This window comes from Macaca nemestrina, chromosome 4 (assembly GCF_043159975.1).
Source record: "Macaca nemestrina isolate mMacNem1 chromosome 4, mMacNem.hap1, whole genome shotgun sequence".
NCBI classification, from domain to species: domain Eukaryota; kingdom Metazoa; phylum Chordata; class Mammalia; order Primates; family Cercopithecidae; genus Macaca; species Macaca nemestrina.
The window spans coordinates 19,688,785-19,713,615 of record NC_092128.1 but is presented as its reverse complement, the minus strand read 5'-3'; the positions used below and the strand labels follow the sequence as shown (position 1 = coordinate 19,713,615).

The 24,831-nt window shown below is 39.2% G+C and overlaps 1 protein-coding gene across 10 annotated transcripts in view; it reads left to right on the top strand.

Annotated features, from left to right (window-relative positions):
- LOC105471299 (ubinuclein 2) overlaps positions 1 to 24,831 on the top strand; it is a 100,726-nt gene that overhangs the window by 55,823 nt on the left and 20,072 nt on the right. For 5 of the 10 annotated variants that reach the window (XM_011723703.2, XM_011723701.2, XM_071094394.1 and 2 more), the window contains 3 exons: positions 8,300 to 8,531; positions 8,955 to 9,047; positions 12,782 to 17,758. The exons of 1 other annotated variant lie outside the window; for it this stretch is intronic. In XM_011723703.2, coding sequence (XP_011722005.2) covers positions 8,300 to 8,531; positions 8,955 to 9,047; positions 12,782 to 12,831 — 375 coding nt within the window. In that variant the 3' untranslated portion in view covers positions 12,832 to 17,758. Of the gene's footprint in view, positions 1 to 8,299; positions 8,532 to 8,954; positions 9,048 to 12,781; positions 17,759 to 22,597; positions 23,800 to 24,831 lie in introns of those variants that run through there. 4 more of the 10 variants (XR_981070.3, XR_981069.3, XR_981071.3 and 1 more) reach the window with 4 other exon arrangements.

Below are 24,831 nucleotides of genomic sequence, written 5' to 3'. Positions count from 1 at the left end.
AGTGCTATATAATTTTCTGTGTCAAATTAGTGTCAGTTGTCCTTTTATTCCACAGTTTTCCCATTCATGAATTTTTAGTTTAAACTTATCTCTCAATTAGCTGAGTGCCTCACTCAAGCAATCTTTTTAAGAAGGGTAGCCTGGCGTGGTGGCTCATGCCTCTAATCCCAGCACTTTGGGAGGCCAAGGCAGGAGGAACACTTGAGGTCAGGAGTTCAAGACCAACCTGGCCAACATGGTGAAACCCTGGCTACTAAAAATACAAAAAAATCAGCCAGGCATGGTGACGCATGCCTGTAGTCGCAGCTGTTTGGGAGGCCGAGGCAGGAGAGTCGCTTGAACCCAGGAGGCAGAGGTTGCAGTGAATGATATCACGCCATTGCACTCCAGCCTGGGTGACAGAGCGAAACTCCATCTCAAAAAAAAAAATAGTAATAAATTTTAAAAAGGGTAGCATGAATGCTATTTTACCTTAGCTCATGTGCACCTGGTAATTTCTTTCTGTGCTATCACACTTGAGTAGGCATAACCTTCTTGGGGCACTAACTGTTCCACTTCAAATTTTGTAAATACTCTTCCACTGACTCTTGCTTAGTATTTAGGATTATGGAGAAGTCTGAGACCATTCTCAGACTTTTCTCATTCTCCTTTTGTTCCCTTATCATTAATGTGTTTTCTCTGCCTAGTTTTCATTAGTTGTATACCTAGAACATAATAATAGCATTCCATCTCAGACCTGGTTATTTATTTTAGATCAAGAATATTTTATTGTATTATGTGTCTGATTACTGTTTCTGATGCATTTATCCTAAGTTTTTTGAGAACCCTTTATTATATTTATTTATTTATTTATTTTTAAATTTTTCCCTGAGACGGAGTCTCACTCTGTTGTACAGGCTAGAGGGCAGTGACGCAATCTTGGCTCACAGCAGCCTCCGCTTCTTGGGTTCAAGAGATTCTCCTGCCTCAGGCTCCCAAGTAGCTGTAATTACAGGCACCTGCCACCATGCCTGGCTAATTTTTGTATGTTTATTTATTTATTGTTATTTTTTGAGACCCAGTCTCCTCTGTCGCCCAAGCTGGAGTGCAATGGTGTGATCTCGGCGCACTGCAACCTCCACCTCTCGGGTTCAAGCAATTCTCCCTACCTCAGCCTCCTGAGTAGCTGGGATTATAGGCACCCACCACCGTGCATAGAGACAGTATTTTGCCATGCTGGCCAGGCTGGTCTTGAACTCCTGACCTCAGGTGATCCACCCACCTCGGCCTCCCAAACTGCTGGGATTACAGGCATGAGCCACCATGCTTGGCCTAACTTTTATATTTTTAGTAGAGTTGGAGTTTCACCATGTTGACTGGGCTGGTCTCAAACTCCTAACCTCAAGTGATCCGCCTGCCTCAGCCTCCCAAAGTGCTGGGATGATAGGCATGAGCCACCACACCCAGCCTATGTTTTGTCTCTCTGTCTTCCATATTATCTTCTGTTATTGTTTTACTCTCTCTGCCACTTCTTTGTATTCTGACACTTTCTCAGATTTGTCCTTTATGTTAATGGTTTAGATTCTTTAACTTTTTTTCCCCTGAAAGTAATATGTGTTCATTGAAGTCAAATTTAGAAAAAAGAAAATAAAAATCACCTATTAATCCAACACTGTTTACGCTTTGTAGGTACTTTTTAAGACTTTTTTCGATAAAATGTGTTTTATATATTTCATTTTATAACTGTCCAAAAAAAAAATACCATTTTATGATATGCAAGTTCTTAGGTTCTTAAATATTCTTTGAAAACTTAACTTTTATTGATTTATGGAATTGTGTTGTCTAAGGAAGTACTCTTTGTACTGCCTCCTATTTATGTGGAACAGCAACATCTAATGAGAAGAGTTTCCCCTTGCTGTATGTCAAGGTTTACTGCTGTTCAATACAGTCTAAGGGTTGATACTCAATATACATTGCGTACATTCAGTATACGTATATTCACATCATCATTCTGCCACTGATGTAGGCATAGGAATGACTAGATGTCAGAATTCTAATGTAGAACAAATTCAGCTAACTGGTAATTCATTAATTGAAATCTAGGATTAACTGATGTTTTATGTATGTACATTTACTTTCATCAGAAATAAAATAATAAAAACAAATTGATATTAGGGATTATATGTTAAAATGTATATGGAGATGAATGAATAAAGACCTTCCCTTATGAAAAAAAAGTATGTGGAAGATTGGAGTTAGTCTGCATTACTGTCTATATTATCTTTATTAAAAAATTTACTCTTTTTAAGATTCTTAATTTGATAAAAGGAATAAGTGAAAAGATAGCATAAATGGCAGTTCCCTGCCCCATATCCTCCTCCTAGGGTTAACTACTTTTAACCCTTTCAGCATTTTCTTCTTAGTGTTTTTAAATAAGAATAATAAATGGAAAACTCTTAATTTTATCAATTTTATAAAAATTTGGGGAGTTATTTCTGGAATTAAAAACTCCTTTTTATTTTCATTTGCTTCATTTTCTTTGAACTTAAGATTAAATCTTTCTTCATCCTTTGTCATCTCTACAATCTGTCAGTTCTATTTTGTTCCCAAAGATCTTCCTGTATTTGATCATTTATCGCAAAAGAACCCCTGTATCGTCTAACAAATAATTGGTTTGTCAGCCTGGAGGCTACTTGGCAAAATATGCATTTCTGAAGACTAGCTACTCCCTCCTGGTTTTCTTCCTCTCCCAAATGGCTTTATGATTTGGAGACTGAAGTGTTCCTGTCTTCATATCTGATCTTTTTTCTTTTTTCTGTCTTACTGGTTTGACTGAAGAAAAGTTTAATAATTCATTAAGGGCATTTCTACCCCTTGACGAAACTAAAGTTCTTTTTGTTTTAACGTAGCATCTCAGTGAAGTCTTACCAGCTATCTTGTGGCCTCTAGAACCTGTCTATAGCTCTCCAGTACTGAAAACAGATTTCCTATCTATGCGTGTAAAGCATTCACCTTCTGTCTGAAAGGCATCTGTGGGTGTCTACTCATTTGCAGAGTGAAAATGACAGGTCCTTTAACAAATGGCAAAAGGTAAACTCCTTCTGGGTTCAGGTTGTTAGCTCTGCTTGCTTTCTATTTAATAACTTTCCACACAGGGGTTTCCTCCTGTTTCTTACCCTTCAATTTACTGATTTTCTTTGAATCTTGTCTTTGCCACTTTATAATTCCAAACATCATTCATTCATTAAGCAAATGTTTATTGAATGTTTACTATGTGCCAGGCACTCGTCTAGGTGCTGGGGAAATAGGGATGAACAGCATACTCAGCATTCCTGCTCTCATGGAGCATATAGTCTATGTAGGAAGACAAGCAAAAATACAAGTTTTATGAAAAAATAAAATTTGTAGGATAATATGATAAAGAGTTATTGCTGCCAGCATAAAGAAGGTGAAGAAGGTTTGAGGAGGTAACATTTGATCTGAGAATTGAATGAGCAGAAGCCAGCCATGTGGAGAAAAGAGGGGAAAAATAATTCAGGCCAGAGGGAACACTTGTATGAAGACACTGAGATGGAAAAGAGCCTGAAGTGAAGGCCTGCATGTCTGGACCATGGAGAGAGAGTGGTAGGTGATGAGATCAGAGAGAGACCAGAACCATGTCATGGAGGACCTTGTGAGCCACAGTAAGGACTTTGGATTTTATTCTCTGTGCAGCGGGAAGCTATTGGAGTTTCTTAAGCAGGGGACTGGTATGGTCTGATTTGCATTTCAAAAGGTTACTCTGAGTGTTGTGGGAAATAGGGGATCAGTGCACTCACCAAAGTAGAGTATGTGGTTTAAAAAAAATTTAATTGCAGCCGGTCGCAGTGGTCACACCTGTAATCCCAACACTTTGGGAGGCCGAGGTGGGTGGATCACAAGGTCAGGAGAGCGAGGTCATCCTGGCCACCATGGGGAAACCCCGTCTCTACTAAAAATGCAAAAATTAGCTGGGTGTGGTGGCATGTGCCTGTAATCCCAGCTACTTGGGAGGCTGAGGCAGGAGAATCACTGGAATCTGGGAGTCGGAGGTTGCAGTGAGCTGAGATCGCGCCACTGCACTCCAGCCTGGCAACAGAGGGAGGCACCATCTCAAAAAAAAAAAAAAAAATTAATGCCCACTATGGGAAGAGCAAGGTTTCCCTTCAATGTTTTTTTCCCCTGGGAATAAAATGTAGAGGTCACGGAAACTATTTTTGACTGTGGGGCATAATCCTGAACTATTTAGCTGCTTCATGCTGACTTCTTGTGCATGATCCCAGATTATGTCAACATTGGAATACCCCACTGCTGAAAGGTCTCCATCTTTTAGGTTAGAGAGATTTGCAAATACCCATGTCACATTTAGATTATCTGATGCTTCCATTTATATTTATAAACAAAGTGGATATAGAAGTTACTTGAAAGTGTAAAATGTTAGGCAGTTATGGCATAGTATCACTTTTTTATTGCTATACTTGAGTTATTTAATTTTGGAAATTGCCCTGCCTAATTTACATCTTGCTTTTTTTTTTTTTTGAGACAGGGTCTCGCTCTGTTGCCCAGGCTGGAGTGCAGTGGCGTGGTCTTGGCTCACTGCAACCTCCACCTCCAGGGTTCAAGCACTTCTCCTGCCTCAGCCTCCTGAGTACCTGGGATTACAGGCAAGCGCCACCATGCCCGGCTTATTTTTGTATTTTTAGTAGAGACGGTGTTTCACCATGTTGGCCAGGCTGGTCTTGAATTCCTGGCCTCAGGTGATTCACCCACCTCAGCCTCCCAAAGTGCTGAGCTAATAGGAGTGAGCCATAGTGACTGGCCCTCATTTTGCATCTATTTTAATGCTTCAATTGCACTCCTCCAGAAAAGCTTTAAAAGATTCCTTTTATTAACAGTATTTAATGTTCCTCACTAGGGAACTCCAGTTGGGGCACACAGCCTTGGAGACTCTTTATCATTCCAAGACTGCAGTAGAATTATGATTAAAAGAAGAAGCAACTCTGGTTAATTTTTTTTTTTTCCCGAGATAGGGTCTTGCTGTGTCGTCCAGGCTAGAGCACAGTGGCACAATCTCGGCTCACCGCAACCTCCGCCTCCCAGGTTCAAGCGGTTCTCCTGCCTCAGCCTCCCGAGTAGCTGGGACTACAGACATGTGCCACCACACCTGGCTAATTTTTGTATTGAATTAATTATTGTAATTTCGTATTTTTAGTAGAGACAGAGTTAGTAGAGACCACCATGTTAGTCAGGCTGGTCTCGAATTCCTGATCTCATGATCCGCCCACCTTGGCCTCCCAAAGTGCTAGGATTACAGGCGTGAGCCACTGCACTGGCCAACACTGGTTCATTTTTAAGTTGATGCAGGATCTTTTCTATCCTGGTTGCATTAAGATACTATTATCTCTAACTTGGTAATTTTTTTCCTAAATGCACTCACTTTGTATATCGTGGTTGGCACAGTACAGGAAAAGACTGGCAAATAAAAACTGTCAGGTTCAAACATGGAGTAGTGAAGGTTTGTACTTACGTGTAAGAGAAAATTTTGGCAAAAAAGAAAGAATGGGTTTGTTGACTATAATGTCATCATTTTATGATACTTGAAAACTAAGATTTCAAGCCTAAGTGACTGGAAAGAATGGAATTCCTTGGTGAAAGCAGTTGACAGAAGATGGGGGAACCCATTGGAGATGATGATTTCAGCTTTGGATATGTAAAGTTGGTGCTAGATATTCAAGCGGAATTATTCAGTTAACTCTCAGATATACAGGATGGAAACAGATGAGAGGCCAGAACTACGGATATAAATTTCAGTTGTAAAATTTGTTATTTTTATTAACAAATAAAGGAGAACAGGGGAGGGAGGCAGTTAAAGAACCAGAAAGAAGGCCGCTTGTGGATATACTTCATTTGTTTGTTCAGCAGTGGCATAACCTCTTAAGTGTACAAATATATGTAATGTTATGTGGTATGTGTGTGTGGAAAGATTGTCTGCATTTTTCTTATACATTAAGAAATACCCCACCAGCAGCAAAAGGACCAAGATTTTTAAAATAATAAGTCCTTAATTATAATGCTTATTGATACACATAATAAAAGTGGAAAGAGCTAACATGTATTATTTTTAAAATAGTCAACAAATTCCATTTTCCTGATCAAATTTAGATTTAGTGGGACACGGTGGCTCATGCCTATAATCCCAGCACTTTGGGAGGCCAAGGCAGGCAGATCACTTGAGCACAGGAGTTCGAGACCATCCTGGCCAACATGGTGAATCCCCATCTCTACTAAAAATACAAAAATTAGCTGGGCATGGTGGCACATGCCTGTAGTCCCAGCTACTCAGGAGGCCGAGGCAGGAGAATTGCTTGAACCCAGGAGGTGGAGGTTGCAGTGAGCCAAGATCGCAGCACTACACTGCAGCCTGGGCAACAGAGTGAGACTCCCGTCTCAAAAAAAAAAAAAAAAAAAAAGCAGGGAAACCAAAAAAAATACAAAGTTAAAGTTTTGACCAGGAAAATTTGGATTTGGTAAAATAAGACTACAAAAGAAATCTCAGAATGACAGAAACTATAATAGATAACATATGATAATGAGAAAATTTGATTGTATCAACTCCCTGTTGGTAAGTAACTGCACATAGAAAAGAACAATGTTGGCCAGGCATGGTGGCTCATGCCTGTAATCTCAGTGCTTTGGAAGGCCTAGGTGTGAGGATTGCTGGAGCCCAGGAGTTCGAGGCTAGCCTGAGCAACATAGACACCGTCTCTACAAAAACATTTTAAAAAGTTAGCTGGGTCTGGTGGCACACGCCTGTAGTCCCAGCTACTTGGGAGGCTGAGGTGGGAGGATCACTTGCACCCAGGAGTTTGAGTCTGCCGTGAGCTACAGTTGTGCCACTGCTCTCTAGCCTGGGGAACAGAGTGAAACCCCGTCTCTCAAAAAATAATAATCTTTTTTAAAAAAAATCAAAATGGAAAAAATGTAATTGTTGTGTAGAAAACTGTTCAAAGAATTAAACTAGGTATAGGAAGATATTTGCCAGGCGTTCTGGCTCACGCTATAATTCTAGCACTTTGGGAGGCACAGGCAGTGAGGAGATCGCTTAAGCGTAGGAGTTCGAGCCCAGCCTGGGCAACATGGTGAAACCCCGTGTATAATAAATACAAAAAATGTTAGCCAGGTATGGTGGCATGTGCCTGTAGTCTTAGCTACTCGGGAGGCTGAGGTGAGAGGATCACTTGAGCCTCCAGGAGGTTTGAGATGGCAGTTAGCTGTGATTGCACTGCTATACTCCAGCATGGGCAACAGGAGACCCTGTCTTAAAAAGGGGGCGGAGTTTGGGCAGGGGGAATATATTTAAGTAAGTTCTCTGTGAAAGCCCATCCAGGTCAGCATATTTCTTATTTATTTTATTTTTTTAAAGTCCTCCCTGCAGTCCAAATATGTTAGCATATTTCTGATTTCAGTGTTTTTATTCGTAAACATGGCGTCAAAGCCCAGGTAGAGGAGTGTGAAAACACTGTCCAGTTTATCTTTTACCTTAAGGAGTGTAATTTCAGAAAAGTAATAAAGTGAAAATTGCTTTCAGGAGTTAAGTGACTGGAACAAAGGAAACTGAAGTCTGTCATTCTGTTTGATAATAAAAGGAAGACAAATTAGATAGTGGCTAGGAGTTGAGGAAGAGCTAGAATAACGGCGTGGTTATAAAAAGAAATAATAAGTTTCTGTATCTGAGAAGGCAGAGGAAACATGGAAAAGGTGCAGTAGTAGATATTTGTACAAGAAAGTTGTATACGGTGAGAATTCATGGTGTAAGTCAGGTGGTTAGCTTTGGAGAAGGGCAGGTGAGGCTCATGGCGAGGAAGAATGCCTCGGCCTGGTCTCTAAGCTGATGTGATGACAGTAAAGGATACTGGGTAGGGCCCTGAAAGCAGCAGTCTAGAGCAGCCGCTGCAGGAAAGATGATGAGACAAATAGTAAAGTGAGCATTTTCAGAGACCCAGCCAAAATTGCACGGGATTGTTTACTCATGGTTCAGGTATTTGGGCTAGGAGGCAAAAGTGGAGGAGTGCAAGTGTAAGGTTGGGAATTAGTAGATTGAGAGAGTGCGTGAGTGTTCATATAAGTGCCACTAAAATAACAGCGTCTGAGGAAACTACAGTGGTAATGAAGAGCCTGTCTCACAACGTTTCTGTCAGAGCAGATGTAAGGCATAGTCTTGCATCTGTGAGGATATTATAGAAAATAAATCAATTTGGATTACTTTATTTCTTACGTATTTTGACCCCTGGTTTCTGCACAGTCCACAGCAGGAGCATCATTATTGGCTAATGCCTCACCTCTGACTCTCATGACATCACCTTTGTCTGTAACAAATCAAAATGTGACTCCTTTTGGGATGCTGGGTGGCCTTGTTCCAGTGACCATGCCCTTCCCGTTTCCCTTGGAGATATTTGGCTTTGGAACGGACACAGCTGGAGTGACAACCACCTCGGGATCTACCTCAGCCGCTTTCCACCATAGCCTAACTCAGAGTAAGTGGGGCTCTTCTATTTGCTTGGGCTGTCTAGCTTGACAGAACAGGAAACCTTATAAATTTATTCTAATTAAGAGTAGTCCAGTTGGAGTTAATGAAGATTATAGTTTTTTCTTAAGAAATGCAGTTTATATGTATATATAGTAAGTAAAATTATTGGACACTGGGGTTTTATATACAGTTTTTAAGCTATCTATACCACATTTCCATCTTAATGAAATTTTTAAGAGGAAGTCAATTGTGTTGGGTTATGTGCATACACATACATTAAAATAAGTAAATTTTTAAAAACGTGCTCTAGTTTTAGAAGGCCTTCGAAGTCAGGTGCTGTGCCGGCATTACGTAAATCAGTTTTCATTTTTGAACTAAAAGGGCTCCAATCTGGATTTAAAGATGACTGACAAGTCTGTTTTCCTCTCAGATTTACTCAAGGGTTTACAGCCAGGAGGAGCCCAGCATGCAGCAGCGCTTTCCCACTCACCTCTGCCTGCACACTCACAGCAAGCATTTCACGGTGAGAACGCCGTCTCCTTCTTCCTCTCGTTCTTATTTGTATAGGCTTGTAGATATGGATTATACTTTTCTGAAAACATTGTGAATTGAATCACAAAGGCTGGAAAATGGAAATTTTCATAGACTGAATCCTCATTCCTCATTAGCAACAAATTCCTTTTAAGAGGAAGGAAATAGGTAAACGAGATCTTCTGTAACCTAAAAGCCTTTTTGAAGGTGTTTATTACGTGGAAATGATGACTAATGAGAGGATTCATAAGATGGTTAAAAGTTATGTACAGTAATGATAGTTGCTTACATTTATTGAAAGCTTACTAAATGCCACATAGTCTTGTGACAGCTTACATGGATAGCTTAGTCCTTAGATGACGGTCTCCATTTTACAGATCACGAAACTGAATCAGAGAGCTAAGCAACTTGCCCAAGGTAATACACAACTTGCCCAGATAACAAATGCTTGATCTGAGATTCACACCCAGGAAGTCTGACTCCATGACCTATATTCTTAGTCATTAAATGTCTTGGCATTTTAGCAGAGATGAAATTAATATGATCCTGCCAGGCACAGTGGCTCGCTCTTGTAATCCCAGCACTTTGGGAGGCCAAGGTGGGCAGGTCACTTGAGGTTGGGAGTTTCAAGACCAGCCTAGCCAATATGGTGAAACCCCGTCTCTACTAAAAATACAAAAGTTACCTGGGCCTGGTGGCACGTGCCTGTAGTCCCAGCTACTCGGGAGGCTGAGGCAGGAGAATTGCTTGAACCCGGGAGGTGGAGGTTGCGGTGAGCCGAGATCACGCCACTGCACTCCAGCCTGGGCAACAGAGTAAGACTGTCTCAGAAAATAAACATTAATATGATCCAAGCTGTATGCATTATGTCCTTGTAGGCAGCCAGATCGCTCTGAAATCTGACATTAGGCAGTCAGATTAGGCAGTGTGCCAAACACACTGGGCTCCAGCTTCTCGTTTTCCCCAGCAGTTGACCTCCATAGACGCTGATATTATTCTGAAGCCCATTTTCAGGATCTTTTGAGCAGAAATAACTGCTCAGCTGCCCTCTTAACTTTGAAAGTTGACTAGGCCTCACTTTTTTTTTTTTTTTGGCCACTGAATCAAAATGATCTTTGAACCAGTTTACATTAACCACAGTGCAGAGATGGGAACTGAGGAGCAATCTTGAGGCAACAGATTGCCATTAATCCTCCGAAAGAACTAAGTGGTGAGCTGTCCCAGTCTTACCCTTGAGAATGAGCATAAAACCACAGTTATGTAAAATGGGTAACAGAGAGTCGTGGCACAAATGTCAACAATCCCAATCTTCCTGAACTCTGACTAGTTTAAATATCTAAAGAGAATTGCCCTGTGACTAAAGCAGTTCCTCCCTGGGTGTAGACAACTGTTCGGTATAATGAATCCAGCTGAGGGTAGTGTACTCATGAGCAGATTGGCATGAATGTGGCCACCTGCAAGGAATTAAACAAGCAGGATTCTCATGGCTCCAAAAGACCCCAGTGTTCGCTCTTACACGAACTATCTCGTTTATCAATGCAGCACTGCTGTTCCAGAGGGAGAAAGGAAACATGACTGTCAGTATTTTCCAAATAACTAAAGTTAAAAAGTTTAAAATTTTTCAACCAGCCTTGGTAGCTCATGCCTGTAATCCCAGCATTTTGGGAAGCCAAGCAGGCAGGTGGCTTGAGTCCAGGAGTTCGAGACCAGCCTGGTCAACATGGTGAAATGCTGTCTCTACAAAAAATTTTCTGGGCATTGTAGTGTGCCCCTGTAGTCCCAGCTACCCGGCAGGCTGAGGTGGGAGGATCACCTGTAGCTGGGAGGTCGAGGCTGCAGTGAGCTCTGATTATGCCACTACACTCCAGTCTGGGTAACAGAGTGAGAGTCATTCTCAAAAAAAAAAAAGAGTTTAAAATTTTTCCCTTAAGACCCATTTTAAAGTATAAGTCACTGAACTTGAGGATCAGACTTGGATTTTTGAATTACAGAACTGCCGGTTTGAATAGGTTTAACTTGTTTGAACATCACTTTCTCTTGCTTGTAAACTGGAGACAACAAATGTTTTAAGGACTTCATATGAGAATTTAATAAAAAATAATTGATTTAAAGCTTCTAGCATGGCACCTGGTGCATAGTAAGAGCTCAATTAATGTTAATTAATTTTATGTAGTGTAAAAGCTCAGTAAAATTTTTCTGTAAAGGGCCAAATAGTAAATATCTTAGGCTTTGCAGTCCATATGGTCTCTGTCACCACTACTCAACTGACCATTGTAGTGAAAAACAGCCATAAGAAGTATTTAAACAAATGAGTATGACTGTAAATAAAACTTTACATACAAAAGCAAGCAGGGAACCAGATTTGGCCTATGGGCTGTAGTTTGCCAAACCCTGGTCAAATTTGTTCCTTTTCACCTGTGTATTTCTGCCATTCATGCCTCTTCCCTCAGAATAAAAGGTTTCCTTTCCCTGTCCTTTGCTGTCAGACCTGGGTTGTCTTTGAGGCCTCATTTTTCTTGCTAAGGCCATGACCTGTTGGAGACTTTCTCCATATTCTGTTGGCTCTCCAGGTCATGGGGCCCTACCCTTGCCCTGGTATCCCCCTTTCCTCTCCTCCTGGCCAGTTTTTATAGGTAATTTAGTTGAGGATTAAATGCAGTAATCAACAGTTTTTCTGCAAGCATTTAAACAGCAGTGTGTAAAAATAGAAATTATTTTGAGCTGGTCTGGTGGCACACACCGGTAGTCCCACTACTTAGAAGGCTAAGGCAAGAGGGTCGCTTGAGCCCAGGAATTTGAGGCTGTGGTGTGCTATGATCGTATCTGTGCATAGCCACTGCACTCCAGCCTGGAAAACATAGCAAGACTCTCTCTTTAAAAAAGAAACAGCCGGGCGTGGTGGCTCATGCCTGTAATCCCAGCACTTTGGGAGGCCGAGGTGGGCGGATCATGAGGTCAGGAGTTTGAAACCAGCCTGACTAACATGGTGAAACCCCGTCTCTACTAAAAGTACAAAAATTAGCCGGGCATGGTAGTGCACACCTGTAATCCCAGCTACTCGGGAGGCTGAGATAGGAGAATTGCTTGAACCTGGGAGGCAGAGGTTGCAGTGAGCCGAGATCATGCCATTGTACTCCAGCCTGAGCAACAGACTAAGACGCTGTCTCAAAAAAAAGAAAAGAAAGAGCATTGTCCCATTAGCAGACTTTCCTGTTACCTAAAGCTAGGTTAGAATGAGCACACAGACTCAGCTGAATGTTTTTCACTACAGATTAAAAGTTTGCTACATTTGTTTACACAATCAGGAATTATGAAATGCTGTGTCCCAGGTTGAAATTTTATTTCACTTACAAAAAAAAATGAAGTTGACCTGTCTTCTAAAGGAATTGAAAGATGTAGTGGGTCCCTCTGAGGTAGGAATTGTGTCTTCTGGTTCCTTTATAACCCTCTTACAGCATTTGACACAATTGGCTGGGACGTAAATAATAAAAACTTATTGAAATGGTATTTATAGAACACTGAAAACCACAGTCATTTGAAAGAAGAGGATCATTTTTCTTGAGTTTTTATCTCCATGATGTTTTATCAACCTCTATAATGCTATATGGCATGCAAGATATTAAAAGTTTATATCTTTTCAGAGATGTCAGTTCTTTTTGCTTTGTTTTTCTTACCTGGTTTTTTTAACATATGGACCCATACCAATTTAATATCTCTTTTTCTCAGATGGAGGCCAAAGTAAAGGGGACACTAAATTACCACGGAAATCTCAGTGACTGCCCAGCAAGCAAAGGAGACGAAATGTTTAGTTGACTGATGGAATCTACCTGATGGGAAAGTACTTATGTGGTCATAGGGCTGCTGTTTCTGTCGATGTTTACATTCTCTCGTCCCAAGCACTGTGGTGAGGAGGAAAAAGAAAAGAAAACATTACTTGAGCAAAGCCAGGTGCAGGAGGAAGAAATGCTTTTGTGCAAAGTTAGTGACCTTTGGTCTCTTCTAAAGAATGACAGAGTTACCGTATTAATAGACTTGAAAGAGACTCAGTTGTCAAACCCACAGAAATACAAATTTGATTTTTCCCGGGGGAGGAAGAAGGAAGTCAAGAGAATTTGGGTAAACTCCATCCATCCTGGGGGTTGGATCTGAACACTTAATAGACATAATTGCTAATAAAAGGCATTAAAAACTGGAATTAGGCCAGTTTGTCAGGAATAATGATCATGTCTATTTGAGTGGACTGTGTAGCAAATTTGCCACAAAAAATAATAACAATAGTGATTCTATCTCCGATATACAGTAGCTGAAGAAATACCATACCCTCAAAAATCCTGAACAAACTTGAATCTTCTCCAGTGTGTAGCAACTCCCCTAAATCAGTGGACTAAAGATCCTTCAGGAAAGTTATTTTAGCACAGTGATATATATTATTAAATCATCTAGATTTTTAAAAATCAGGAAGTTGAGCCTGTTGCTCTTAAGAGATGAAACCTAGATGTCCCCTTTTTGTAAAAGGGTCAATTTCATCTTCCATTCAGAAGCAGGTACTTAACTCTTTTCTTCAGGTGATTTGTGCATCTAGTATTGACTGGTTAATTCTTATTTCCATTCTTGATGTTAAAATGTGACTGTGTTCACATTTTTCTCTTGAGAAATGGGGATCTTTACAGGGTTATTGCTTTGCTGCTATTAGCCCTTGCAGCAACATAAACTCTTAAGTTTCCCCAATTCATCTAACTTCACAACTTCTCCTTCTGTTCTTTTAGCTAGTGGTCCTTCAGGTGATTATTAGCTATTGGTATAAACAGGTAGAAGTGTACACTGTGTTTCTTCATTGGTCATTCAAATGGCATGAATATAGTTTTCGAATTTTTAAGATGGTATTTTAAAGGGAGGAATCACATTAGGATCACAATCACAATGTATTTTTACTCCTTGTATCCAGTGTAGTGAAATTGTTTGGAGCATTTGAGATCCTAAAGCTTTACTAATATTTACTCAGTGTATTGATATGTGAGTAAATCTGCAGAAAATAAGACTCCTTAGTTATTATAGCTTCCTTATGCAAATAGCATATTCAACAAAGGATGTTAAGGGAAAAATTTATGGTTCTCCTTGGATGCATTTGATTTGATTTTTTTTTTTTTTTTGCTGTATTATTCTAGTTTTTTAAGCTCTGTATTTTCAAACTATATCAGAGAATGGTGTTAACTCTAAATGGTATAAGCTTGATCCATTTATAATGACACACTAACCTAAAAAAATCAATAGACTGGTAGTGGCAACATTTCTTGCATATGTGTTTATTACACATTACCCTATACCATTAGATTACTCAATTAAGAGTATTAACCAGGCCCTTTTTTCTTTTATACGCAAAAGTCCCAGATATCCTACAGGTCTGTGAATAAATAACCACAGATCTGTTTAGATCTGTATGCCTATATTTTGACTTCAAAGTCACATTGGCTTGCTTCCTAGCAAAAAAGTTAATAAATAACTGAAAACTTTAGTTCCAAGAACTTGTTACAGTAAAGGGAAAGGATTATTTCAAAGGAATCACTGATATAATTTCTTGACTCTAAGAATTTAGTTTATCAATAAAACAAATATGGATATAGTATGAACCCCAGTAGATATTTTGGAAGGATACTGGAAGGATGTCGCAGAGAGGTTTGACTTGAATTCAGTATGTCTGATGAAGATTTGCTTGATTTCAGTTAGGGAAGCTTGCCCAATTTTTTTACTTTTTCAGGTGTAGTGGACCTCTTGCTTTTATGAAAATTGAATAAAAAGGTCTTTGCTTAATACTAGGGGAAGTGATGAGATTTTCCTTTGGGAAGGTAACTTGTTTTACTTCTCATACCACAAGAGAAGTCAAAGTGCATATTAATCTCTCTTCCGGAATACTTGAATATATGTGTGTACATACACACATACATTCATATAAATGACTAGTTTGAGTCAAAAAATCATTTGAATTTCTTAAAACCATCAATTCTGAATCATGCCTTGTGAAGATCCCTGGTGACTCTCATCATTAGAAAAGAACAGGTAATCAGTTCTTTTCCCTGTAACATTTTATACTAACCAGTAAAAATATCTGAAGGCCCTTGGCTCCAAGAATATAATATGGAGATTCTTCTGTGTTCTCTTTAGTCTTGATTCCTTGAGGACTGCTGTCAGATCCCTACTTTAAACCCCCATCTGCACTGACAACTTACATTCATTTCAGTCAGGACCCCTCTTTTATGTTGTATGAATCAGTCAAACATCCTTGTATTTCTGTATAGATAAAGTATGATCAGAGAGTTTCTACATGTAAATACTAATCTATTTCTTTTCTAGATCATAACATTGAAAAAGGTGCCCATACTTTATGGTCACCTGTCTTTACCGTTTTTATTACTAAAAACAAACATATAAATTGGTTATTTTTTAGCACAGAGACTTGTGACTCATACTGTATTTTTGCACTTAAAACTCAAATTATGTTATTTTTTAAAATGGTGAGTCATTGGAAAGGATATCTATAGAGCAATGTGTATTTCTGAAGAGCATTAGCAACATCCAAATGCAAAAATAATCAGCACACATGATTATATCCCACTCCTCGGGATTCTTGATTCAGGAAGATTAAGCTGTTTGTTTTCAACTGTTTTATATTTTAAATTGCCTTCACTGATATATAAGCTGTTACTGTACATACAAGTTAATCCTCAGTATTCACAAGCAATAACAGTCAGCAGAGTTGTCCTTGGAGATAGCTGTGCTGAGCCTCAGTTGGAGACTGGGAGCAAAGTGTCAAGCTCATTCAGAGCATCCAGAATAAATGCAAGCAATAATTTCCACTATAAGTCAATTATAATTCTTGTATGCTTTTGAGGTCGGAGGGTAAATGAAATCATGATTTCAAAACAGCCTGAAGGAAAAGGTTTTGGGAAAGGAAATGAGGCTAATCTGTAGTCATAAAATTCTAATACTTTGCGGGAATTGGAAGATGGTGATAGTGCATTCTTTCGTGCCCACCACCCCTCTGATGGATGTTGTTAGCCCAAATTACATTTTTCATATCATGGACATTGAATAGGGTTTATTGAATCACGAAGGTAAGGAGAAGAACCGGGCACATATGTATTGGAATACTGTGGGTTTGACACCTGGTTGAAAACAACTTATTGGACATGATTTTTAACCCAGGATATTTTTTTCCCAAAGCAGATCTAAATTGTTTACTACCCAGGGTTGGAAAGGGCAGGCACCTCTAATCTAGTCTTTCTCCTCTGATTGCCCTCTCCCACACCCCTTTCCACCTATACTTGGTTCAAGACATTTTCTGAAACAAAAATTCTACTGTTATTCAAACTGCCATTGGTTATGAGAACTCTGTGTCCTTTGGGATCATCTCTTAGAACTCCAGTGATCTATCATATTTGCTGCTACATTTGTAAAATGAACTTTGCCTGTATTGGTTGACTTTAATTTACAGTTCTTTATTTCTAGGATGTTCTGTCCTCTAATTTGACTCATGTATAGAATTAGGATACTTTATTTTAGGAGTGTACCATAAAAGCACACTGGTCCCTATGTTGTTTTTATTATTTAGGTTTGGAATTTGTTTGCTTTTTTGTTTTTTGTTTTGTTTTTTTAAAGTTGGAAATAGAAGAATGAGAAAAATCTATAATCAGGCCAAACTTGAGAACTGTCCTGTGCTTCAGCACTGTAATTCTGCTGACCTAATGTTCTCAAAAGGGCACTTTTACTTTCTGTTGTGCATGTATGATTGTTGTTTTTTGCTTTTGGGGGGGCTTTTGTGTTTGTAATAATGAAGCAGAAGAAAAGTGCAGTAGTAGATAAATGACTGATCACAAACATGTTATGCAATTTTATTTTATAAAATTTTAAGGGGAAAAGTTTAACTCTTTGTAAATCATTTCTTAGCTCTGGTAAAATGCTTATATTACTCCTCTAAAACATGCTCAATTCAGGCCTTTGTCTTTGTTAAGTGCCTTTTTTCTTTCTTTTTTCCCCTCTTTTGAAACTGTTGTCAGATTATCTTAAAGTACAGACTGATAAGTCAGGGGATTGAGGAGGAAGAATCTCACACTTGCCAACGTCATGTCATGCTGTAACCCTCTTCCTTTTCTTTCTATGTATATGGATATATATGTAAGATACGTACATTACATATATATAAAACTAGGAGCTGCTGTACCATTGCATCCTTTCCAAACACTCCCCTTTCAATGTTTGCAAAACTTCTGCCTTGTTTATTCCATTGCTTTTAGTTGATTAAAGTGGGTGGATTAGAAAAGTATCTTTTTGGCCTGGCGCGGTGGCTCACACCTGTAATCCCGGCTCTTTAGGGGGCCGAGGCGGGCGGATCACGATGTCAGGAGATCGAGACCATCCTGGCTAATACGGTGAAACCCCGTCTTTACTAAAAATACAAAAAATTAGCCGGGCATGGTGGCAGGCGCCTGTAGTCCCAGCTACTCGGGAGGCTGAGGCAGGAGAATGACATGAACCCGGGAGGCAGAAGTTGCAGTGAACTGAGATCGTGCCACTGCACTCTAGCCTGGGTGACAGAGCAAGACTCCGTCTCAAATTAAAAAAAAAAAAAAAAGAAAAAAGAGAAGTATCTTTTCACAAGAGGCCATCTTTGCCCTTTGAATATCTGCTTGTAGAAGTTGACAATAACAACACACACACACGTCAGTTACTACAAGTAAAATAAACTTAGTGAATCATTGACTGTTCTTGGATGTAACCCACTTTTCTTTGCTCTTTAATCTTGGCGTAAGTAATACAGGAGAAAGCATTGGAATAACAAGAGTACCTTACAAGTCACATTGGTAAGGTGCGCTAGATTAAACATGTGAGAAGGCTAGTGTTAGAACCATGATATGGTATCTAAATAAGTTTAGAAGGAAGTTAGCAACTTGCAATGTTAAAAATGTATCATATTTTCTTCTGGAAAATGATTTTTGAAGAAATCATATAGCTGCATATCTATCTGTTAAAAGGTTAATAAACTCAGAAGTAGAAAGACTTCAGATGCTGAGGAAAACATTCATATAATCTATAACATTTTTGAGAGATTTTCCATTTGCTTTTTATTTGCTAGATACTTACATTTGGCTTAATCTGATTTTATTGTTATTTAGATTTCTCCCTTGAGCAAAATAACATAATTTTCAGTATCTGAGATTCATTGATTTCTTGTTGAAAACAAATAGACATGTTAAGGGAGACCAAGTTGAACCATCCCTCAAACCCAGTACTAATATACCTAGTAAGTGCCCCCTTTTCAATACATTCTAATTGGAAAGAAGAGACTAGTGGCTTAAAAGGAAAAAGCAGAAGCTCCTGGTAGTGTTACCTGATAGCAAAACTTGCCAGGCAGTTGGAATTCACAAGTGTTATTCTTGAATGACTATGTCTAGGGGGAATATCGTTTAACCTTCGTGCCTCAGATTACCCATTAGACAATTGGGTATAATCATATTCACCTACCTCCCAGGGATATCAGAGACTTTACTATTTCAAAAATATTTTGAGTTTTTGTAAAATGTCCTATATAATTAAAAATAGTATTATCATCTTCCTGCAGAGGCTAGAAAATGTTTTCCTTATAATAAGTATAAAAAGCACCCTATGATTTTTAAATTTAAAAATCACTGGAATTTTAATTTAGATACGTATTTGTTATTTAAACATTATCTTTGAAGTGGGATAAAATGTTTAGTTTCAGGTTAACAAGGGAGAGAGATAACACTAAGTTTAAGTAGTTTTTGTTTTGTTTTGTTTTGTTTTTAGCCTTTTACGGTGTTATTGTGATTTTTGTCAAGGTTATGGAGCTAAAGTTAGATAAAGTTATGATGCTTGGTTGTTGGAGTTGATAAATGATCCTGGAAGATTTAACTGCCTCACTTTCCCATCTTCTCAGTCTAATTTCCTTTTATTGCTTGTTTGGGGACGGAGAGCTAAGCTTTTTAACTTTCTAAGAATGAGTAGGATGTCTCCTCATTCTTGCAAATCAGAGATTGTGTACTAATTCCATTAACTGTCGGTGTATCCAGCTCTGCACTGAAGAGGTGAACACTACACACAGCCAGCTGGGTACTCTTGTAGCCATTGCACCTTTGTAATTCATGCTTCTTCAACCCGTCAAAGAGGTGGAGCCATCAGCTGCTCAGGTTGTAAGAAAATGGGAGACGGAAGGCAGGATTCACTTTCTAACTGGGTCGGGGTGGGGAAGGTCAGGGTAGAAGGAAACATGTTTCTCCCAGCTCCCAGGAAGAGACGAAGATCATTTTATCCCATCTTCCATCCCTGCATATTAAGTAATACTACTACATAGAATTTTCCCATTATCATTGAAAATAGTAACAACAGGAAAAAAAATGGATGCTGCAGTTTTAGTTGGGGTAAATGCTGAGCAATGATTGTTGGAGTGTATGTGTAAATTTAAATTGTAGCACATATTCAGGGTCAGGAAAGGAGAATGTGGGGGATGAGGAACCAATTTTATCAGGTTCAAGTGAGTCAGTAGAAAGCACCAGGTCCAAGCAGGCAAAGCATCTGGTTAATTTCCAGAATTGGGTAAGGTCCATTGAATCTCTAATGATAGGGGTGGGTGTGTGTGTGTGTGTGTGTGTGTGTGTGTGTGTGAGACTTTTTGGGTTTTTGTTGCTTTTTCCAGATAAGGCCTTAGTTAGTAGCCTCTAAATATCAACTATGCAGACAAACATACTTCTTTTTTTTTTCACATTTCCCTGTCTTTCCCATTCTCAGATAACAAATGTTAAGACCCAAAGAAATAAGGCATAAGGGTTTTTGTTGAATGTGTGTTTGTTCCTCTAGGGAAAATTAACAGAAGCATAAAATAGAGATACTTTGTGTGTTCATCTATCCTAAAATGTGAACTCTGCATTCAAAGACTATCTACAGAGCCTTTCACTGGTGCAAAGCTGTAGTTAGTATCATGGAGTGTCTTTGGGTTGTTAATGATAAAATCATCCCAGTGTTCAATTCTGAGAGTTTTAGATTATATGACGCAAGGTTCAGGTTTATGGAGCTGAATGGGTGGTCAAACTCTAATTAAAAATAGCTTTGAATATTAATGTCGAATTCTTCTTTCTTGGTTTCCTTTAGTCTTCATTCTTTATTCAGAGCTCTTAATCATATTGCTACTCTAGAATATGAGTTGTGTATTAGGAGTCTGGGGAGGAAAGGTTAAATTGTCTTTTACATCCTCTTCTCACTCACTCTGGCAACCTATCCTGTGTGCCCATAGAACTGAAAAGTAAAGCCCTGTGCAGGCCTGCTTTAGAAGACTGTTTACATCCCAGCAGAGGACTCAAGCAGGGACTCTCTTAGGATTTTAATCAGACTGCCTTTGAATAATGTGATATTAAATTTTATTTTTCTCATAGACTCTCAAAGTACCACTTGCTTGAAAGTAGCTACTTGTGATCTTTAATTTCCTCATATTGTAATAGTTCTGCTTCTCAGTCTTTCCTGTGTATCTCCATTTCATAGTGGGTTAGTACTTAAACTTCCGACACTTTTCCAAACTGTTAAGTCAGGAATGCTTTTCAGAATCGCAGTAGTAGTATTAGGGTCTCTGTATCTAGGACTTACAGTCATTGGTGGTCATCACTGGGACTAGAGGGGGTTTTTTTTTCGTCTTCTCCTTTGTATTAAAAAATAGATTTTGCTACTGTATAATGCGGCATTTCATGACTTCCTCTTGTTACTTTTTCAAGGTTATTCTAAAGAGATGGAGATCTTTATTAGGAGCTATTTCTCATAACAGTCTGCCTTGCTTATTTTCATACTCCCCCTGAAATAAGCCTACTTTTGCAAACAGGCCATATGAATCAAATTTTATGTTTGTTCCTCACAAAATTTTCTATACATTATTTGTTCCCACTTTGCTAATAATAATATAATGATTTTATTGTAAATCTGTGTTTTAAATATTTTATAATAGAACACTAATGGAAACCTAATAAATACAAGCAAGATGACTATTACCCAAGATAACATGGAAATACTTCTGTTTTTGAAGTTAACAACACCATCTGCCCTCAAAGCACATTTAGGTGTATCAACCAAGACCAGCCAGTTGACATGTTTTTCTGTGTGACAGCCTGCCCATCAATTGTCAGCTCTTAGCTATCTTGTGTTCGCTGTGCTTGCAGCCATAAGCTTTCCTCCTTTTTTGCTTATCCCTGCTGTTTGTAGGGTTAGTGTGCCCTCTGTCAGCAAATTGGGTTTTCTTTACTGTACCTGCAGAATTACCAAGGGTTACCCCAATAGTGTCTAAAGGAATTAAAAAGAACTTCTTCTCAGTTGACAGAAGTATTACTGTTTTACATAGTTAATTGGAAAGTTGGCCGACTTTGGTCAGCTATTTTTGAGTCTTGGCTATGCCTTTGTAATTAATTACATATACCTTCTGAGACCTTCAGATAATCTATGGGCCCTTCCCCATTAGAGGTAGGTTCCCAACCTACAGATAATTTCCTGTGATCCATGGCAAGCCTCCAGAGAAAAGATTCAAGCTTTGCACTGCCCTTTTGTTGGTTGTCACTGAAAACTTACTTTATTTTAGAAAGTATCAAAAATACCAAATTGGTCTTTCAGAGAGTATGTAAATCTGGGGCTTGCCCTTACATTTCATTGGTTAAACACCCTCAAACTTAAGAAAATAAATCTCTAGCTGGTGACAGTTTTGTGCCCCCATAATATATTAATCCAGATCTACCAAGGTAGCTAAGTGATGGGCGTTTTCTCTCTTTTCTTACAAGCAAGAAAGTGCATTTGCAGTTGTGAAAACAATTACAGAACTCCAGGCCTATTTGCTGTAACTGATTGGAAATAATGATTCTGATTTTTAGTCTGGGTGAGCACATACTTCTAACCCTTCTGGTATGAATTTTGATAAGGGAAAGACTTGTTTGGTAGCCCAAGGAAAAACAGGATGTGTTTATACAGTGAATGTTCACTCTGCAGAGGAACTTCCCTCCAGTTACATCTTCCTCATACGTTAGCCACCTCCACACCTGACATAGGTGCCAACATGTTTCAAAACCAATCTTGAAGGAGCCTAAAGAGTTGATGGTCCTCTAGGTGAAAGGCACGAATTACTGTATCGCATTTGCTTATATGGAGGTGTGTTTTTGCTAACTTGAAGGGATATACTGTATTTCAAATAAGTGTGTGACTTAATATTTTCGGATTTTTTTTTCCTCCTTTAAAAACTGGACCTGAACACAAGCTTTGAGTTGATATTTGTAATAATCTCAGGACCTGAAAGATTGTAGCATTTAGTGTGTCTTAAAAATTATGTACTGTACCAGCCATGGATTTTTGTAAATATACCTGTCTCCCTTTTTTGTATTTTAGTAAAAAAAATAATAATAAATCTAAATAAAAGGGGGTGGTGATGACATGTGAATGGGTGTGGGTATGTGTGTGTGTGTGTTTGTATAAGGCTCTTTTGAGATGAACTGGTGCTTGTTTAATTTCCAGCTCAAATCGGAGCAGGAATATGGACAAACTGCTGCTACTGAACCCTGCACTGAGCCGAGGTATTTCCATTTGGTTAATTAAACGCTAGCTACCAGGAAATGACGCAGAAGTCACGTTCTTCTTCCCACTGCCATCTTGCCTTTGCATTCTCAGTTCTACGTGCCCTTTGAACTTTAATGGTAAAACATTTCAAACTTTGGGTGGTTTGCTTGTCTCTAGTTTTTAGAAAGCTCTTATTACTCCTTCCTAAGAAAAAAGAAGGACAGGTAAATTTTTTTAACCAAAATCACATATTTCATAAAACCCTGATGAATTTTGGATATGTGAGAGGGCATAAACATTCCTAAATATGGACCTGTGAATTTAGTAAATTATTCCCATGAATATACTCCTTCAGTGCAGGGATTTTTGTGGGTTTTTTTGGTTTGTTTTTTTGTTTTTAATTTTTTTGCAACAGCCTTGCTCATATTCCAGGTGTAGCTAGCAAACCCCTGTTTTTGAAGCAAGAGCCTTATTTGATTCAGTGTAGGTGTTTCCTGTCTATCCTTTGTGACAGGGCCTTTTAATGAGTGTTTTTTCTTTTTGTATATGTTACGTGTTTGTTGTTGTGTTAAATAAAGAGGAATGTACATACTACCCTCGTGTCTGTTGTGTTATTGAGTTACCTTGGGTTCTAACATCACACTGTCAGCTCTGGGGGAGTATCTCCTGCCCATATCACACTGTGCTAGGCTTACAGGGTACAAGAAGTAAAGGACACAGTCTCCTGCCTCCCAGTGTACTCAAAATTTGCAGTCACATGATAAGTTAAAAGATAATGGTTCAAAATTTGTCACAAAGCTGCGGTCTGTTGCCACCTGACATTTGAGTTCACAGTGGGGAAGAAATGGGACTGGAGTAATCTGGGGAGACTCAGTGCGATGCATGGCATTTGAGGTGGGCCTCCAAGAACTGGTGGAATTTGGCCAAATCAGGAAGGTGGATCATCTGCTGTGAGGGGCATGTTTGGACAAGTGCAGGAAGGCAGAGTGTGGGAGTCCTTGATTGTGACTCACGCTAGGTTTTTTGGGTAATAGGGTATGTGTGTATTTGATGATGCTACTATGGTCAGGACTTGAAATGTAGATGTGGGAATCATACAAAAATAATTCAACCTTAGAAATTCAGGTAAGAGGCTGGATGCAGTGGCTCACGCCTGTAATCCCAGCACTTTGGGAGGCAGAGGCGGGCAGATCATGAGGTCAGGAGATTGAGACCATCCTGGCCAACATGATGCAACCCCGTCTCTACTGAAAATACAAAAATTAGCTGGGCGTGGTGGCATGTGCCTGTAATCCCAGCTACTTGGGAGGCTGAGACAGGAGAATCGCTTGAACCAGGGAGTCAGAGGTTGCAGTGAGCAGAGATCGCGCCACCGCACTCCAACCTGGTGACAGAGTGAGACTCCGTCTCAACAAAAAAAAAGAAGAAATTCAGGTAAGGGGTGGGAGAAGGATGAAGAGAGAGAAAGCAACTTGCCAGAGAAAGTGGTTAATTCATTATTTTTAAGTGTATGTGTGATCTGCATAGAAAATATCAAAAAGGTTATTGCTGAAATGGGGTTGTAGGAAAAAATATCAAAAAGGACATACACCCCAAAATATAGAGTGATGGTATGAGTGCTTTTTATTTTTTCCTTTCAAGTGTATTTTCAGTGTGTTGTCATGAAGATGAAAAGAAGTAAGAAATTCAAAAGGCATAGACCTCATACATTAGGGGATGAGGGGGACTGTAAGTGCCTTTATCATTTAAGGACAGTTTTGTAAAAGTGTGTTCTTGTCAGCAGTACTCCTCAAGATGATTTTTGACGAAACCAGGAAACCCTGTGGTTATGTAATTGAACTGTACTTAACCATGTTTTCACCATCTTGTAAATGTAAACATATAAAGGTGTCATTGTTAAACAAATTTTTTTTAAAAACTTATATTTCTACCAAGAGTATTTGGCATGGGACACTTTTTTAATGTAATTCCAATTAACATTAAATTTTAAAAGGTGGCCAAGGCGGGTGGATCACCTGAGGTCGGGAGTTTGAGATCAGCCTGACCAACATGGAGAAACCCCGTCTTCTACTAAAAATACAAAATTAGCCAGGCATGGTGGCGCACGCTTGTAATCCCAGCTATTCAGGAGGCTAAGACACAAGAATCGCTTGAACCCAGGAGGCGGAGGTTGCAGTAAGCCAAGATCGCGC